General features: G+C 40.2%; 3 protein-coding genes across 3 annotated transcripts; 2 read left to right on the top strand and 1 right to left on the bottom strand.

Annotated features, from left to right (window-relative positions):
- Nucleotides 1–2,914: 2,914 nt before the first annotated feature.
- On the top strand, nucleotides 2,915–3,897 carry LOC112714480 (olee1-like protein). Its single transcript, XM_025766085.3, has 2 exons — nucleotides 2,915–3,140; nucleotides 3,327–3,897. The coding sequence occupies exons 1-2, from the start codon at nucleotides 2,987–2,989 to the stop codon at nucleotides 3,677–3,679; spliced, it is 507 nt and encodes a 168-aa protein (XP_025621870.1). The 5' UTR covers nucleotides 2,915–2,986; the 3' UTR covers nucleotides 3,680–3,897.
- A 2,443-nt stretch (nucleotides 3,898–6,340) lies between these two features.
- Nucleotides 6,341–9,423, top strand: LOC112718426 (uncharacterized). The gene is made up of 4 exons (XM_025770188.1): nucleotides 6,341–6,650; nucleotides 6,753–7,282; nucleotides 7,448–7,962; nucleotides 8,034–9,423. The coding sequence occupies exons 1-4, from the start codon at nucleotides 6,341–6,343 to the stop codon at nucleotides 9,421–9,423; spliced, it is 2,745 nt and encodes a 914-aa protein (XP_025625973.1).
- A 6,639-nt stretch (nucleotides 9,424–16,062) lies between these two features.
- LOC112714479 (cyclic dof factor 4) lies at nucleotides 16,063–17,763 on the bottom strand. The gene is made up of 2 exons (XM_025766084.3): nucleotides 17,197–17,763; nucleotides 16,063–16,548 (listed from the first exon to the last, which is right to left on the bottom strand). The coding sequence occupies exons 1-2, from the start codon at nucleotides 17,666–17,668 to the stop codon at nucleotides 16,529–16,531; spliced, it is 492 nt and encodes a 163-aa protein (XP_025621869.1). The 5' UTR covers nucleotides 17,669–17,763; the 3' UTR covers nucleotides 16,063–16,528.
- Between the last annotated feature and the right edge of the window lie 1,594 nt (nucleotides 17,764–19,357).

The following is a 19,357-nucleotide window of genomic DNA, read 5'->3' as shown; positions in this document are numbered from 1 at the left end:
TGGAAGAAAAACTTAGTTTGTGAAAAGTGAAGATTCTAAACAAAACTGGTAAGCTAGTTCTCATCAAATCGATATTGAATAGCCTACACATCTATTACCTTAGCCTTTACAAGATGTCGAAAGCGGTCGCTGACAAGTTGGTTGCATTACAGAAGAGGTTTATGTGGTGTAAGGAGAATGGAAACTATGGTATACCTCTAGTGAAGTGGGAAGTGGGGGGGGGGGGAGTTTCGAGGTCGGAGATGCGGTGCTTAGGAACACCGCGCTTTTATTTAAGTGGTGGTGGCAATTTTCAAAGGAGGAATGTTCGTTGTGGAAGAAGATTGTTTGTTCTTGTAACAATTTGAACTTTAATATAAAGTTATCAAATATGCCTATACCAGTCAAGGGTGGCCCGTGGAAAGACATCTGTCAGTTGAATATAAAAGAACAATGGGTGAAAGAAAAAATTATTAGTGGGCTGGCGATGGAAGTAGATGATGGAAGAAAAACTATGTTTTGGGAAGATAATTGGGTTCAAGGTGGTCCTCTGAATGCGAGTTTTTAAGACTTTTATCTGTTTCAAACCAATAAGGATCTGTGATAGGGGATTGTGGGTTTTGGGATGGGTTAGAGTGGATTTAGAATTTTCAATGGGTGAGAGAATTGTTCCAATGGGAGTTGGAACTTGTTCATAAACTTCATGAGAGGTTAAGGCCAGTGAAGCTATCAACTGGTAGAGAGGATAATCTTGTTTGAAAATTTGATAATAAAGGTATTTTTCTACTAACTCTTTGGTGCAGGTGTTGCAATCAGAGACTCTATCATAAGAGATTACGAGCTACAATTTCACAAGTACAATTTGAAAAGGGTTGGTGTTACGGTGGGTAACCGGAGATTAATGGACTGGACTGTATTGGCTGGCCCGATCGTCTGCGGATGGTAGCCTCCGAGCAGGTTTGTGCGCTGGAGCCTCCTTCCGACTTGTGTACGTGAGTGAATGAGGGGTGGTACATGCAAAGACACTCCGATGCCTAAGTTAGCAAGGGTGTGAGCAGGTTTAGAATGTATTGGGCCTTAAAGATACCTGAAGAGTGTCAGTGTATTTATAGTGGTGAGCCAATAACCACCGTTGGAGTAGTGCCATATTTTTAGGGTGTTAACCGTCCCATTATCTTAGGGAGGTTAAGATATGGCTCGTGGAAGTGGTTAGAGAGATTCTAGGGGCAGTTACTCATTTGAATGAGTGCTTATCTGCCAGCTAACCCTCGTACCCGACTTCTTTAGAGCAAGTCGTGGTGAGAACCGACTTCATAGGACGAAGGTCGGTATTGGATGAGACCCAATCCGTGGGATTAGGCCTTTTATTTGGACCTGGGCCTTTACTGTTGGGTCAGGGTATGAACAGTTGGCACCGCTGAGAATTGAGCTTTTTAGATGGTTTGTTCTAGTTGGTCAGGTGAATACTAAAGAGAGATTGAGTAGGTTAGGCATCATTCATCAAAATGACAATATATGTGTCCTATGTAAAAAAGGAGATGGAATCTGTTCGTCATTTGTTTCTTTGTTGTGAGTTTATTTAACAGGTGTGGTGTGCGTAGTTGAGGTACTTTTATAGAGTTTGGACTGTCCCAAAAATCATTAGAAGTCTGTTTGAGAGTTGGACTAGCATGTTTAATAGAAAAGAGGAGCAGAAGAGGTGGATGATTGGATTCTTTATAGTGATTTGGAACATTTGAATGGAACACAATGACAGAATTTTTAACAAGGAAAAAACAAGTGTTGTGATTATACAAAAAAAATGTTTTTGAACTACAAAGAGTAGACTGGTATTGATTTTTTTGGTTGTTAATGACTATGTTAGAGATGACAGAGAATTGATCACCTTCATGTTTGGATTTTTTTTTAAGATTTTTTTAGTGTGCTTATTTATTTATTACTCCAATTTATTGTGTTGAGCTTTTTTGTTTCAAAAAAAAAGGTATTGAAGTTACTATTGCAGTGAACAAATAAATGTTACCAATGCAAATCATTTATCACTTATATTTGTTTTTTATTATTAAATATATATTAAATTCGGTTATCAAAATTAATTATCAGTATAAAATATATATTATAATATAAATATACATTAAAAATAAATTAAATCACACATTATTTATACATAAATATATTAATAATTAATTTTAGTAATAAATTTTAGTAATATACGAATAGTATTTTTAATTTATTTTAATATGTTTATATATTTCTTTTATATATATATATATATATATATATTATTAAAATAATCAAATTTTTTATAGTGTGATATTATATAATTAAAAAATTGCAAAAAAGGATGCTAATAAAAACCATGGAAATACTAAAATACGTTAACAGTGGCTCATTCATGGTTAATATGGTATATATTCATGTAGTACTATTTTCCCTTTAATGAAATCATACGATCAAAGTAGAAATAATATCTAATGAATTCCTCTATCAATACTTAAAAAAAAAATTATTTAAGTAGGAGTTTGTTTTAATTTTATTTTAATTTTTCCGTGGAAATATCTCGTGGTAATATAGTACTTTTTATTTTGTTTCATATTTTAAAATAACATTTAATTCTTTAAAAGTTAGTATTATACTCCTGAATAATCATAAGAATACTTATCATAAATCAAATGTGTTTATAATTTGTAAAACTTTTAAAAATAATAATTCGAAAAAATCTATTTGAAATTTAAAGAGCAGTGAAAAAGTTTAGTTACAGGAGCGAAGACACCAGAGTTATATATAGTAAAAAAACGTTAACTAAGAGAGGAAAAGAGTGAAGAGCGGGTCAAACAACATTTTTAGCCATGAATAAAAAGAAGACAGAAATAAGAACCTAAATTTAGCATACATAGTTACCCTATAAAACGCAAGACTGAAGCTTCCACAAAATGTGTCACCTCTGAATAACCAATTCATTCTCTTCACCCAACACAAAAGCAAAACAAAACAAAAGTTGCAATTCAAAATGGAGAAGCACAGCGTGATCCTTATCTCCTTCTTTTGCTTCTTATCACTTTTCGGTTCTGCTTATTCTAATGAACGCTTCTATATTGAGGGCAAAGTATACTGTGACACATGCCGCCTCCAGTTCATCACCAAGCTCTCCGAGTTCCTTGAAGGTACATGTTTCATTTCTTGAATTCCACTTTTATATATATTCCATTATTTCCATGTAGTTTTAACAAATTTTTTGTGATTGTTATTATATATTATATTAAACCACTCTTCTACCTTAGTACATGACAACAATAAAAAAATCTCACGCTCCACAAATCTTTATTCCATTATATATTATTACAATGAAGGTGCAACTGTGAGAGTTGAATGCAAGGAACAAGAGGGAGGCAACGTTACCTTCAGCAAAGAGGCAGTGACTGACTCTAGCGGAATCTATAAACTGGAGGTGGACGGTGACCACGAAGATGAGTTATGCGCCGTGAAGCTGGTGAAGAGCCCAAGGAGCGATTGCTCAGAAGTTGACTCAGAGTTGCACCTTGACCAATCTGCAAGGATCAGCATCACCAACAACAATGGAATTGTTTCCCCTTACCGCCAGGCCAACCCTCTCGGTTTTCTCAAGAAGGAACGTCTTCCTGATTGTGCTAAGATCCTCAAGGAGCTTGGAATTCGTGAAGATGGTACCCCCAAGAATGATTAAGCATCACACTTTAATTTCATATCCCCCTTCTCGCACTTCTTGGCTTTAATAAATGACGAGGGGCTTTTTTTTCTTTCATTCTTTCCTTTTATTAGAATCACACGAACTGTAATGATATAATATAAGGTTTTGTGTCACCGGGGTATGTAAGTTTTTTCTTTTTCTTCTTATACTTCAAGTCTCTGAATTAATAAATCTTTTATTTATAATGGTACAAATTGCTGGAGTTTAATTATATATATGTTATTTCTCCTTTAATATGTGTTTACATTTTATCGTTTTCATGTTTAATGTTTTCATTTAATTTATCTTGTTTGTTTGAAGCTTGATAATTAGAATATTCTAATTCCCTCCGTCATATTCGAAGTGATGACAAAATTTAAAAGAAAATACATATATATGTTTGCAATCATCAATATCACTTTTGGTGGACTCCCAATAATAATTTAAGTATGTCTTACATAATAATATACGTTCAATTTCAAACTATTTAATGAGATTACTAATGATCTTCCGCTTTTAATTAATAAAGGGAATCGCTTATATTTTATGTGCGACATACAAGTGTATAGTGTAATTGGAGAATAAACCGTAGTTGAAAATTTAAAATAAAAAATTTCCATCACAGGCTCACAGCGCTATATATATATATATATATATGTTACGGATCCGGCCCACGGATCCCGGACCCGAGGCCAGACCCGAACCCGACTCCTCGGACCAACTCGTCTCCCCCCTCCGAAAGGCCCAAAACCGACCCTATGGAGCTCTTAACCAACTTTCGAATTCAAACACCTCCCTTATCTTAACCAAACAAGATAAGACAAGACAATCCCCATCACCTATAAATAAGAGGGCCCAAGTCCCTCCAGGTATTCATTCACTCCTCACACCTTATACCTCTTAGATCCATTCTGACTTGAGCGTCGGAGTGTCTTTGCAGGTACCTCCCCCCATTGCTCCAGTCAAGTGATCCGACATTCGCCTCAACCCGCAAGTTCTCGATCCATCTCTCAAACCCGTACCAGAGACATCCTGTACATTGGCGCCGTCTGTGGGGACTTGCGATAGTCGAACCGGATGGAGGGCATCCTGGAGGAGAACCCATCAAGCCAGGATGACTCCCAACCGCGTCGTCCGGCCTCAGAACACCAAGAAGTCACAAACCAAGCAAGAGTAGCAAGTACTATCCACCACACGAACGAACACGTCGTCACGGACCCGCGACATCCCGAGAAAGCCAGGGACAAAGCGGCACAGATCATCCAGGATCTCTGCCTCCGGGTCCAGGAACTTGAAGGCAAACTGACCAACAGAGAAAAACACGACAACGAACACGGAAGCCAAGCAACTTCCAGGTCAAGGTCCCATCGCGGCAGGTCGCCAACCCGACAACACAATAGGAGAGATGGTCGCAGCATCTCACGCAACCACCGACACGAGAAGTCGCCGGAACGGCGATACAACAAGAAACACCACCGCAGCGCTTCCCGTGATCTAAGTCGTCAACACGATTCGGACGAGGACCGGAGATACCGAAACACCAAACGCACGAGAAACGACCACACCATAATGGGAGCTACACCCTTTACAGAAAGAATCCTAAGAGCGAAACTCCTCAAAGGTTTCGTCAAACCCACCGACATGAAGTATGACGGAACCAAGGACCCTCAAGAACATCTAACGGCCTTCGAGGCCAGAATGAACCTAGAAGGAGCGGCCGACGCAGTCCGGTGCAGAGCCTTCCCGGTAACCCTTGCCGGACCGGCAATCAAATGGTTCAACGCCCTCCCAAACGGATCCATAGCCATCTTCCACGACATAGCACGAAAATTCATGGCCCAGTTCACGACCAGAATCACCAAGGCCAAACACCCCATCAGCTTGTTAGGGGTCACACAAAAGCAAGAAGAATCCACGAGGAAATACCTCGACCGCTTCAACGATGAATGCCTAACGGTCGACGGACTCACGGACTCCGTTGCAAGCCTTTGCCTAACTAACGGGCTCATGAATGAAGATTTTCGCAAACACCTCACTACTAAACCAGTATGGACCATGCACGAAATCCAGAACGTCGCCAAGGACTACATCAACGACGAAGAAGTCAGCCAGATCGTCGCTGCCAACAAACGGCAGCACGCCACCGCCCAACACGGCAATTCGGTTCCCCGTCATAACCCAACACCCAAAGAGAATCAAGGGGACCACCCCAGGCCGGCCAACCGACCACCGAGAATAGGCAAATTCTCTAATTACACGCCCCTAACAGCACCAATTACGGAGATATACCATCAAATAGCAGATCGAGGCATCATCCCCAGAGCCCGACAACTCAAAGAAAGGACAGGAGGCAACAAAACCCTCTACTGTGACTACCACCGAGGTTACGACCACAAAACACAAGATTGTTTCGACCTTAAAGACGCTCTCGAACAGGCCATACGAGACGGCAAACTTCCGGAATTTGCCAAAATCATCAGAGAACCGAGACGCGCGGAAAGAGACAAGTCGCCAGAAAGAGAATAGCGTAACCCGAGAACTCAAAAGCTACCTCCCAGGGAGAGCCCAGAGGAAGACCCGACCATCATAGTGAACGTCATCACGGGCAAGGACGTACCGAGCAAGTCAAAACTCACAATGAAAAAAGATCTCAAGGTAATGGCCGTCAGAAACCAAGCCCCAATCACCGCGGCCGACAATACGATAACATTCTTACCAGAGGACTGCCAACACGGCACCTCGGCCGAAGATGCCCCTTTCGTCATCTCAGCCAGAATTGGAACAGAATTAGTACGAAGAATACTGGTAGACACCGGCGCAGACTCCAACATCCTTTTCCGAGGAGCCTTCGACAAACTCGGGCTCCGTAACAACAACCTCCAAACACACCGCCACGGCGTCACGGGACTCGGGGACAACTTTCTCAAACCAGATGGCTCAATTACCCTCCCCATCACCATAGGAACGAGCAATCAGAAAAAGACAATCCTATCTGAATTCGTAGTCCTAAAAGACTCCACAGCCTATAACGTGATTCTCGGAAGAAAAACAATCAATGACTTCTCTGCAGTCATCTTCACCAAATACCTCCTCATGAAGTTCAGAACCGACGACGGCTCCGTCGGTACCATTCACGGAGACCGAGAGGTCGCAGCCGAATGCGACAACACCAGCCTCGCCCTAAGGAAAAAATCTCGGGATGCGGCCGGAATATTCCTAGCCGACCTAGATGCACGACAAGACGGCCAACCTAGGCCAGAACCAGAAGGAGACATGGAAAAGCTACAAATAGGGCCAACCAAAGAGGAATACACCTTCATTAATAGAAACCTCCCGGACGACCTTAAAGAAGAACTCTCCCAACTCCTGAAACAGAACAGAGACCTGTTCGCATTTACACCAGCCGATATGCCGGGGATAAACCCCGACCTAATGTCCCACCATCTAGCCGTGGACCCCCAAGCTAAGCCAGTGGCACAAGGGAGACGAAAAATGTCACCAGACCGAGCCGCCGAAGTCAAAAATCAAGTCAAAGCCCTACTCGAAGCCAACTTCATCCGGGAACTCCCCTACACGACCTGGCTAGCCAACGTCGTACTAGTAAGGAAATCTAACGGGAAATGGCGAATATGCGTCGACTACACGGACCTCAACAAAGCCTGCCCAAAGGACGCCTTTCCCCTACCAAACATCGACGGATTAGTAGACGCTGCATCCGGCCATCGGAACCTCAGCTTCATGGACGCGTATTCCGGCTACAACCAGATCCTGATGCACCGACCAGACGAAGAAAAAACAGCGTTCATCACCCCAGACGGAACTTACTGCTACACAGTGATGCCCTTCGGCTTAAAAAACGCTGGAGCCACCTATCAAAGACTTGTTAACAAGATATTTCGAGACTTGTCCGGAAACAAATTAGAAGTCTACATAGACGATATGCTCGCCAAGACTGAATCCGGTGAGGAACTAACCAACGACCTCAAGGTCATAATGAACACCCTACGAAAGCACCAAATGCGGCTCAACCCGGCAAAATGCGCCTTCGAAATGGAAGCAGGGAAGTTCCTCGGCTTCATGATTACGCAACGCGGAGTCGAAGCAAACCCGGAGAAATGTCGTGCCGTCCTCGAGATGACAAGCCCCAAAAACCTTAAAGACATCCAAAGGCTTACCGGCCAACTGACGGCGTTATCACGCTTTCTCGGGGCATCGGCTCAAAAAGCAATCCCTTTCTTCAAACTAATGAAAAAAGGAGTCCCTTTTAAATGGGAGACGGAGTGCGAAGAAGCATTCTAACACTTCAAGAGGGTTCTAGCGGAACCACCAATCCTCACCAAACCCCAAATAGGGGAAACGCTTTACTGTACCTCTCCATAACGGAAGAGGCACTCGCAGCAGCTCTCATCCGAGAAAACGAGAAAAAGGAGCAAAAACCCGTATACTTCATAAGCAAAGTCTTACAGGATGCAGAAGCTCGCTATTCACGCTTAGAAAAGCTAGCTTTCGCACTCCTTACGGCCTCCCGGCGCCTGCAGCAATACTTCCAAGCTCACCCCGTGACGGTCCGAACCGACCAGGCGGTCAAACAAGTATTACAGAAACCCGACCTAGCAGGAAGAATGCTAGCATGGTCCATCGAGTTATCCCAATTCCAGATCAAGTTCGAACCCCGGAACGCTATCAAAGCACAAGCCTTGACCGATTTCATCGCCGAAATGACTCCGGGAAAGCTCGCCCCTGAACCATGGAAACTGCACGTCGACGGCTCATCAAACTCCACTCACAGAGGAGCCGGAATCATACTCGAAAGCCAAAACGGGATCACAATTGAACAGTCAGTACGATACGAATTTCCAGTATCAAATAACCAAGCAGAATACGAGGCCCTCTTAGCAGGACTGACCCTAGCCCGAGAAGTCGGTGCAAAGGCCCTAGAGGTAAATACCGATTCCCAGGTAGTCAGTTCCCAAATCAACGGAAGCTACCAGGCACGAGATCCCCTGCTCCAACAATACCTCACCAAGGTAAACAAACTGAAAGAAGGGTTCGAAAGCATTACCATACAGCATGTCCCCAGGGAACGAAACGCCAGAGCAGACCTACTTTCCAAGCTAGCCAGTACCAAACCGGGACACGGTAACAAATCGCTAATTCAGGAGGTCGTCAGATCGCCTTCTGTGTCAACAATCAACACTCACCTAACATCTTCAAATCGGGAGTCTTGGACGCACTCTATCTTACAATACCTCCTCAACGGAACCTTGCCGCCAGACCCGAAAGAGGGAAAGCGAATAAAAAGGGAAGCCACCAACTATACCATCGTAGCAGGACAACTATACAAATGTGGATTCTCGCAACCCCTACTCAAATGTGTCGAACCCGGAGACACGGAGTACATACTCCGCGAAATCCACGAAGGCTACTGCGGTCACCATGTCAGAGGAAAAACATTAGCCCAAAAAATCATCAAGGCTGGCTACTTCTGGCCCACAATCATTCGGGACTCCATACAACTAGTAAAAAGCTGTGACAAATGCCAAAGACACGCCAATATCCACCAAGCCGCCCCACACCAACTCAGCACCATATCGGCAGAACGGCCGTTCGGCACTTGGGGGATCGACCTCGTCGGACACTTCCCTACGGCACCCGGCCAACTCAGATATCTCATTGTTGCCATAGACTACTACACCAAATGGATCGAGGCCGAACCTCTGGCCTCCATAACGGCGACCTAATGTCGGAAATTCGTTTGGCGCAGATCATCACCCGATTCGGAATCCCCGAGGTCGTCATCTCGGACAACGGAACCCAGTTTTCCGACAAAAAATTCAGAGAGTTCTTAGAAGGATTACACATATCCCATCACTTCAGCTCAGTAGAACACCCCCAAACAAACGGACAGGTGGAATCCGCAAATAAAATAATCGTTAAAGGGCTCAAGAAACGACTCGACGAAGCCAAAGGAATGTGGGCAGATGAATTAGGGTCGATTCTATGGTCGTACCGAACAACACCCCAAACGACCACGGGGGAAACGCCTTTCCGATTAACATACGGCGTAGAAGCAGTCATCCCAGTAGAAATCGGGGACCCCAGCCCCAGGAAAACGGTCGGGGGTAACGACGAAGAAGCAGAACGACACCTCATTGACGAAGAAAGAAGCATAGCTCACATCAAAGAGTTAGCACTCAAACAAAGAATCAGCCTAAGATACAATCACGGCGTTATCCGACGAGAATTTGCGGCCGACGACCTCGTCCTATGATGAAACGATATCGGTCCCCCGACTCCAGGAGAAGGAAAACTTACCCCCAACTGGGAAGGACCAAACAGAATCAAGGCCGTAATCGGAAAAGGAGCATACAAACTCGAACGGCTCAACGGCGACGAAATTTCGAGGACATGGAACGTCGCCAAACTACGACGATACTACACCTAGACCGACCTAAACAGGTCGCCCCCCCTTTATTTTCGTCTATATCTTTCCTTTATTTATGTTTTTAGTACTCCCCCTCCCAGTTCACGATTCCTAGAATTTTTTAAATCTCTAAGTTTCAAAATCGAGTACTCTTTCCCGCCGTCAACAGAGGGTTTTAACGAGGCCCGACCATCAATAAAAAATTCCATTAAAACAGCTATTTTGATTCTCCTAAACGTCCCAAATACGGAACAAAAACACGGCCACAACTGGGGGACTGATCACCCCACAGGCCCATGCACGCGGATATCCACAAAACCCGGCCAAACGACGGCCCGAGGAAACAAACAGCTTACAAACAAAATAGCTCAACACGGAACACACGGAACATACAAAAAGGCCCGGTCGGCCAACAAACACTACTAAACAAAAGCAAGATGTTCCAAAATATCAAGTACACGGCCCTCGGCCATCCAAAAACACTCAAAAAACAGTTTAAAGAAAAAATCAAAAAAAGGTAAATAATAGAAGCTACTCAAGGTCGACGATCCGACCATCACGAACAGTCCTGAAGGCCCCCATCACGGACACGTCTGCGCCCGGAGCCAGCACCAAAGCCTGAGCCCTCATCGTCTCATGGGTAGCCACAATTGCACCCTTCGCATCGGCCAGCAGCTCCGACTTCTCCTTCTTCAAGGCAACAACCTCGGCCTTCAAGGTCTCCACCTCATTGAGGAGCACAGCTGCCCGGGAACCCGCATCAGAAGCCCGCTTACGCTCTTCCGCCAACTGGGAAAGAAGTGAAGTCTCAACCTCGGAAAGTCGGAGAATCTCTGCCCCGACTTCTTCAGAAGACTTCACTGCCTTCTCCTTCGCAACCCCGGCGGCCTCAAGCTCCTCCTTTAGCTTAGCCACCTCAGCCTGAGAAAGACGGAGCTTCTTATCCAACAAACCAACCTGAGCCATTACGGGCTCGGCTTTCCGGACAACGACAGCAGATCGGAGAAGCGCACGGTACACCGACTTAGCATGAAACGATACATCACAACCATCAAAGAACGACTCTGTACCAGGCATCAAGTGCTGATCAATAAAACCTGGTGCATCGAAGCGTCGGTCCATCACGCTGGACACCAAACCCTCCTCCTCCTCGAAAGTCTCACTACCCGGCTCCTCAGGCCTCTTCCTCTTCCGAGAGGCCTCACTAGCCGTCACCACAACAACTTCAGGCGAAGTTGCAGGACCAGGAGAAGCCCGAGCAACGGCTCGGCCTTCCGAAGAAACTACCTCCTGAGAAACAGCCTGGGACCCCACAACCGGATTCGAAACAGGAGTAGCCGGAGACGACGACCCCTCTTCCTGGGCCATCGCTGCCTTCAGCCGTGCTAAGGAAGTCAAACCACCGGCCATCTCAACTGAAAGATAACAAATAAAAATCCCAAATTACAAAAACAGGAAACAAATACAAAAAGCAAGGTAAAGGACAGACACACACCAACATACGAACGACAAGCAACAGGATCACCCATCACGTCCCGAGGATTAAGAGGACGCTCCCCAAATAATTGCCATAAGACAAGAGCGACATCCCGTTCCTCCGAAGACAAGAACTCCTGAGAAACCTTTGTAAAAACGGACGGCCCCACCTTGAAATTCCAGTAAGTGGGGAACCGCCGCTCACCCTCTAACGTCAACCAAAAGGGATGATGCCCCCTTACAGGACGAACCTTAAAGTATCTGCTTTTAAAACCATGAAAAGAGTCTTCATATAACCCGAAGACCTAACGATGAGGCTGAGCTCTAAAAGACACATACCCCTTCTTGTGCTTTCCCTCCTTAGTCGGAAGAGTACACAAGAAGAGGAAAAGGAAAACGTTTACTGAAGCAGGAAGCTCTAAAAAATCACAAACAAGTTCAAAAGACCGTATCGCCGCCCAACTGTTTGGATGTAGCTGGGACGGCGCCACGGAACACCGGTTCAATAACTGCTGGACGAACGGAGAAAAAGGGAGCCGAACACCAAGCCGGGTAAACATCGCCTCATACACCCACATCCAATCCGGCACAGACGGGGAAGCGAGGTTGGTATAACAAACCCTCTCGTCAACCCCAGGAAGGGAAAGCTCATAATGGCGTTCAGCATCGCCACCCCCACAAACAGCCCCTTCATCTCGGAGCCGTTGGAGGTCCTCCTCCGTCATCTGCGACGGCGTCCCCCAAACATCACTAGTAACCCAAGAAAAAAGACCAGGGACACCCCCCGCCGGGGCCACCGGAGCCCTCACACCCTCAGTCCGTCGACGAGCCATACCTAAAATAGTGACGAGCACCACCGTCAGCCAAACACCGCGGCAGAAAACGGCGGATGAAACCAAAAAATAGACACCACCGTACACCACCAGTTGTACGGTGGCACTCGCCCCCCTTACAAAATCCACTACCCCAACTAAACCATCTACCACTATATAATACCATCGCATGCCATAAAAATAACCCTAAATCCACACAAAGCAAAGGCAAAGCAAAATACGGAGAAAGGAAAAACAGAGGAAACAAAAGGAAACAGAAGAACACCAACTTGATAATGCGAAGGAAATAAATCCAAAAAGGAAATGCTGCAGCAGAAGACCAACCAGAGCCACAGAATGCGAAAGGAAAGCAGAAGCTGTTCTTTCGGAAGAAGAGAGCAATAGAGAAATGAAGCGAACGAGGGAACTAAAGGAAGAAAACCAAAACGGTTTTGAAAAAGTGAAATAATGCAAACACCCCTCGAAAGCAAAACAAACGTGAGGGCAAAAAAGGGAAAATACCCTCTCGCAATAAATGCCCCCTTGGAAAAAACAATTAATAAATCACGCCTCGAAGAACGCAACGGGCGCAGCAGGCACGGAAGGGTCACGTCAAGACAAAAAACGGTCAGACAAATCTTCTACAAGACGAAACCGAGACACCGACCTCATCGCGAAAAGAACCAAACGAACACTCAAGAAAGACTGAAGACCCATTTCGCGATAAAAACACCTCACCTCCCAGCGACAGACCGACCTTGCTCGCTCTCCCGCTGCGGGGGCAACTGTTACGGATCCGGCCCACGGATCCCGGACCCGAGGCCAGACCCGAACCCGGCTCCTCGGACCAACTCGTCTCCCCCCTCCGGAAGGCCCAAAACCGGCCCTATGGAGCTCTTAACCAACTTTCGAATTCAAACACCTCCCTTATCTTAACCAAACAAGATAAGATAAGACAATCCCCATCACCTATAAATAAGAGGACCCAAGTCCCTCCAGGTATTCATTCACTCCTCACACCTTATACCTCTCAGATCCATTCTGACTTGAGCGTCGGAGTGTCTTTGCAGGTACCTCCCCCCATTGCTCCAGTCAAGTGATCCGGCATTCGCCTCAACCCGCAAGTTCTCGATCCATCTCTCAAACCCGTACCAGAGACATCCTGTACAATATATAATTCGAACTATTCTAAATAAAAAATAATAGGATATAATAAAATCGTTTTATTTATTTATAAGAATTCAATATTAATATATAAATATAAATCATATTAGATTTTACATTATTCTGTTTCATATATCATATATATAAATAGATATGAAACAAAATAATATAAATTTGAAAAATAATAAGATTAAATAAAAAAAACTATTTCATATTTTCAAAATAATTTTTTTTGATAGTCGCCAATTAAAAAAAAATATTTTTTCTATTTATGTTATTGCCATTGCAGCCGCTGAAACTGCTATCGGACCGACTATTATTTCTTCAATTTATCATAATAGAAAATCAACTCGTATCAATCAATCGAACTTATTAAATAACTAATATTTTTATTATTTATATTGAATAAAATTAGTATATATATTAAATAAATAGTATTAATAATGATTTATCATATAAATATTAATTTTGAATAGTGTAATTCAACAAATTCCCACGTTTAAAAACGTTATATATATATATATATATATATATATATATATATATATATATATGTGTGTGTGTGTGTGTGTATGAAGTGTGTATATAAAGCTTAAATAATTTGGAATATTTGTTAATTGCAATAATAAGTTTGAAAACGTTCTTAATTATTTGATGACAACCTCACTTTACACTTCGTTTAAGAGAAGGCCCGGTAGCACATTTTGATATTTACCCTATTCTTAACATTGCCAAAGTTATTTGATGACAACCTCACTTTACACTTCGTTTAAGAGAAGGCCCGGTAGCACATTTTGATATTTACCCTATTCTTAACATTGCCAAAGTTTAACTTTAACAAAAGCTTGACTGTATTCATGGTTCAACTAAAGCCATCATTAATCTAGCCACGTATAATATTCAGTTTTTTATTACAATAATTAAAAAAAATAAAATAAATATATTTAAAAATTATAAATAAATTTAATATTTTTTTAAAATTAAATACACATTTAAAATATAAATTAAATAAAACTAAAATTTAAAATTTAAATTTTTTTTAGATTTAATATATTTAATTATTAATATATTACAATTTAAATACACATCCAAAAATCAAATTGGTCAAAATTCAAAATTTTGAATTTAAAATTTTAAATAAATCTTAAACCATCTCAAATCACTAGTAAAATTTTCGTTCCGTAAAGATTTAGAGCCGTAGCGCCTCCCCTCCTCATCTATGGTCGCTCTCGTCTTCTCCCGCATTGCGCACTCCTCTGCGACGATCTCCGATCTTCTCCTTCGGCAACGCGCACACCCCTGCGCCTCCTTCATCGATGGGCTCCTCTCCGTCCCTTATCTCCTCCCTCGTACCACGCACAACCACCCCCTTCTCCCGCGCCTCCCCCATGTCGCACTCCTTCTGTCTCTGGTAATTCTGTTTGCAAAATTCTAAAAAAAATTGGTTGAGTTCATAGATATGTTCTCTTTTTTTCGCTTAATAAAAAATTCTATTTTTTAAAATTTATGTATAATATTAGAAATGTCTATTTTTTTCTTTTTTTTAAATGTATTTTATTATAATTTTTTTTACACTCATATGTTTGATTTGGGAGTTGTAATGTTAACTTAATTTGATGTGTCAATATTTAATTTTGGATGTGTTTATTTTATTCATTATGTTCTTATGTACATATATAAGTTTTTTTACATGAGTTTTAGATGTGTTGATAAAATATTTAGAGTATATTCTTATAATTTTAGATGTGTATTTGAGTTTAATTTTTCCTGTATTCAATATGTAATTTAGAATTACAATGATAATAATTTAGATGTGTTAATACATAATTTTAAATGTGTTTATATTGTTTTTTTAATTTTAGATGTATTTTTGACATAAGTTTTGAATGTTTTGAATAAAAAAAATAATTGAAGTAAGTTTAATTGATTTTAAAAATTTCACTGATTTTTTAAAAATTAGTACACGAAAAGTTATTACGAATTTTATGGTTTGGTTTGCAAAAAATTAATGTATTTAAAGTGGTTACAAGAATTTTATGGTTTGGTTTGCAAAAAAATTAATGCATTTCAAGTGATTACAAATTTTACGGTGATAAGTATTTAAAATAAAAGTGATTCCTTAAAAATAAAAAATTTGATTAATTAAAAAATTAAAATAATAAAATATTATTTTTAAAGACTGAATAAAGACTGAATTTTGTTGTACAAGTAACATTTTTCTTTATTTTTGAGGCATAAAATCGTTGTATGAGATAATAATCTATTGTTTTATATTTTTAGCGATTCATTTGAAATTTCAATTAATTATATGTTGTTTATTTTGATGACTTTTGAGATACTTAGTAATGACATGAGTATAATTTATTAGATCCATGTGTAAACAAAACTTTACCCTAATATATAGTGTATTTTAAAAGACTATTTAAAATAAAAATAGAAATAAAAAAATTGTCGCCATATGGCGATTGCGACACAAAGAAAAAGAAGGTATCAGACAGAGAACATATCAAGATGCAACAATCCTTTATTATTATTAAATAAAGTAGAGAAAGAAAAAGGGAAGGAATAATTAAGTTAACTTTCAAGATGCACTCAAATTTCCGTGTTCTAATGTTTACCTTTTCTTGGTCACCATTGACCATTTCATGTGTTCTACAGATACATCAACTCTAACAACTACTAATAGATAAAGTGATAATTAATCTCCTACATGAATTTATCCATTCACGCCTTCAAATTCTCTATGTGAACTTGACCTTTCTAGTAATAAGGCTTATATAGCTTGGCTCAGCTTGAAAAAGATGAACATGGATTGATTTTTGCCATGGCATTATATATTTTTCTTGGCGTTCACATAAGCAAACTAACTAAGCCTCTAGTCTTGTTCATATGTGTATATATGTTTTAAATTATTCCAAGTTGTGCTTTAATTTCGTAGAAGATGCATAATATAATGAAGAATGAGGAGGTTCATTGACCTTGATGCGGAGCTGCAGAAAACAAACAATTCTGTTAATAAGATATTTTGGATTACGTGTTTTGTATGTACAAATATATGCTAACATGTAATATTTATTTAATAATTATCCATTATAAAAAAATAATCCAATTATTGGTGGTTGGGCAGGCAGTATAGTTCACATCTCTTAGTTTGTCTGTTCATCATCACATATTCACATCCACATCGAGCAGGCACACAAGTTTTATTTTTTGTTCTCTTCCCTTTATTCTCTTATCAAAATTACTCATCTTTTTCTCCTTTTTCTTTTAATTCTCTTTAATTTTCTATTCTTAATAAAAAGATTAAACACACTAATTAAGACAAATAATCAAGCAAAGAATTTAATTATAAAAAATAATATATATATATATATATATTTAAATATGTATTTTTTATAAATAATTAATTTTGTGTGAAAACTCTCCACTTCACGTGAAGTTAATAGTTAAGCGTCGTTAGATAAAAATTTAGTCAAATCAATTAAATCATCTAACTGCTCTCAATTATCAACTTCACGTAAAGTCGACTGTATCTGAGTTCCGCCTTAATTAGGATATGATAAGTGAGTATATAATAAGAGAAAATTAAAAGAGGGAAATATATATGATTTCAATAAACAAAAACAATAATTAAGCACCTGAGGCGGACCTCCGGCGCTTGGCCGGAAAAAGCTGCCGGAAATCACCGTGAGGGACGGCAACATCATTCCACTTATCCAAAAGCAACCCTTCCTCCAACCCAAACTTGTGGACATCATCGGAAGTTTCATCGTATAAGCAAGCACCATCGGAAACGGCGGCGCGGCAGGGCAGCTTGTTGGCCTTACGGCGACCGGCGCCAACGGGGACGTTTCGGAGAGCACCGCCGGCGGTCCAGTACCTCTGGCATCCCTTGCAGAAGTGCCTTGGTTGGTTAACGTTGTAGTTGTTGAAGTAACAGAACTTGGTTTCCATGCTCTTGCACCTTGGACACGCTATGATCTTATCTGGCTTCTTCTCCACCGTTTGATCTTCTTCTTTCTTATTTCCCTCCTTTGAATCTCCACCGTCCAATGTGATCGTTGCTCCGAAGAGCTTGATCCCTTGATGATTTTCTTGCACTTGGGCCATTTAATTTCATAGAGAGAAAAAGAAAGAGAGAAAGGCAAGTTATATACTTAATGGAGAAGTTTTTTGTTAGGGGTTGAGGAGCAAATATCATGGCAAGTGCTTTTATATAGAAAGAAAGGGATATAAAGCGAAAAGTGCTTATTGGTTAGTACAATCATAAACCTTAGCTTCACTTAAAATCCATGTGGTACACGCCAAAAACTATACCTAGCTGGACTACTATATTGTGCTTTATCAAAACTTTTTCTTTCTTTCTTTTTTCAAATAACATGCATTTAATTTATTTAACATATAGTGGGGAAAAAATGAGTAGGAGTGTTCGCGGTGCGGTTTGAATCGATTTTGAGTCAAAAACTCATTCGATTCGAACACTATATTTACTTGCGGTGTGATTTGGATTGGATGATTCTTTAAAAAAAATCCGATCCGATCTGATCCAATTTCGAGTGATTTGGATTGGATTGGATTTACGGTTTTGTAAATTAAAAAAATTAAATATATATAACAAGTCTCAATATCAAATTTTAAATAACCAACAATGATATAGCAAGTGTTAATAATATCTTAAAAAACCAATGATAACATAACAATAGAAATAAAATTATAAATTTTTTAAAATAAATAAACAAATCATATTTTGAACATAAAATATTTATTAAATAATAATAATAATACATGAAAAATATAAAAATGTATAACAAATTGAATATATTATAAGTATAATTGTAAGCATAATAATAAAATAATAATATTATAATACATTGTGCGGTTTGGATTGGATCGGTTGTAAAAAGTAGATCCAAAATTCGATCTGATCCAGTGGTTTACAAAAAATAAAATCCAATCAATTCCAAATTAGCGCAGTTTAATCGATTTTTGGTTTGGACTGAATTGAATAAGCAGTTTAATTTGGATCGATTTAGATTTAAACACCCCTAAAAATGAGTTCTAGAAGTAGTAAAATTATGTTATTATTTAATTTTAACGAATTGAATATCCAATCTAAGTAGGGGTGAGTTTAAATGTTAGAAAAACTTGGAAACAAAAAACATATAAGAAAAGAGAAAAGAGTGTATAACTATATATAGTAGAAACAGTGAAAAATTAAACCCAACTAATGAGTATTTTTCTTTTTCTTTTTCTTCCTTTTATTTACTGATCACACAGTCTACGTCATGATCATGCAGTGCCAAAATGTCTAGAAAGTGGGCCCAATCCAGATGGGTCGCTTGCAAACTGCAAAGTGTCAAAAGTGGTAGAAAGGGAATGCATGTACTTTATCAATAATACATATTTAATATTTTTGTTTTATTATAAAGGAAAAGAGGCAGCAAAAAGAAGCTTGTTCTTGTGAAATTCTACTTGTATTCTATACTTTCAAAATCAAAGCAAAGTGGCTCAAAAAATGAAATATCGTATAAGCTAAAAAGTGTTGCCTTTTCTATTTCCTATTAGTACTTTTCAAAAATAAAAAACAAGACTAAAGGCATGTCGTCGCGTGTGTGTAACTGTGTCTCTATATATTATATTTATAAAGCATGCATGTATCATGTCAATATCTTAATACAATGGGCATAGCTTAGGTTCGAATGGAAAAATGTATAGTTGAAGCCGTGAAAAAATTGGTGTTCGATGGAAACAATAAAGGAATTAATTAAGAAGATGCTCATATTGAAATAAGTAATTATT

Source organism: Arachis hypogaea, chromosome 10, assembly GCF_003086295.3.
Source record: "Arachis hypogaea cultivar Tifrunner chromosome 10, arahy.Tifrunner.gnm2.J5K5, whole genome shotgun sequence".
NCBI lineage: Eukaryota > Viridiplantae > Streptophyta > Magnoliopsida > Fabales > Fabaceae > Arachis > Arachis hypogaea.
This window is presented reverse-complemented; position numbering and strand designations above follow the sequence as displayed.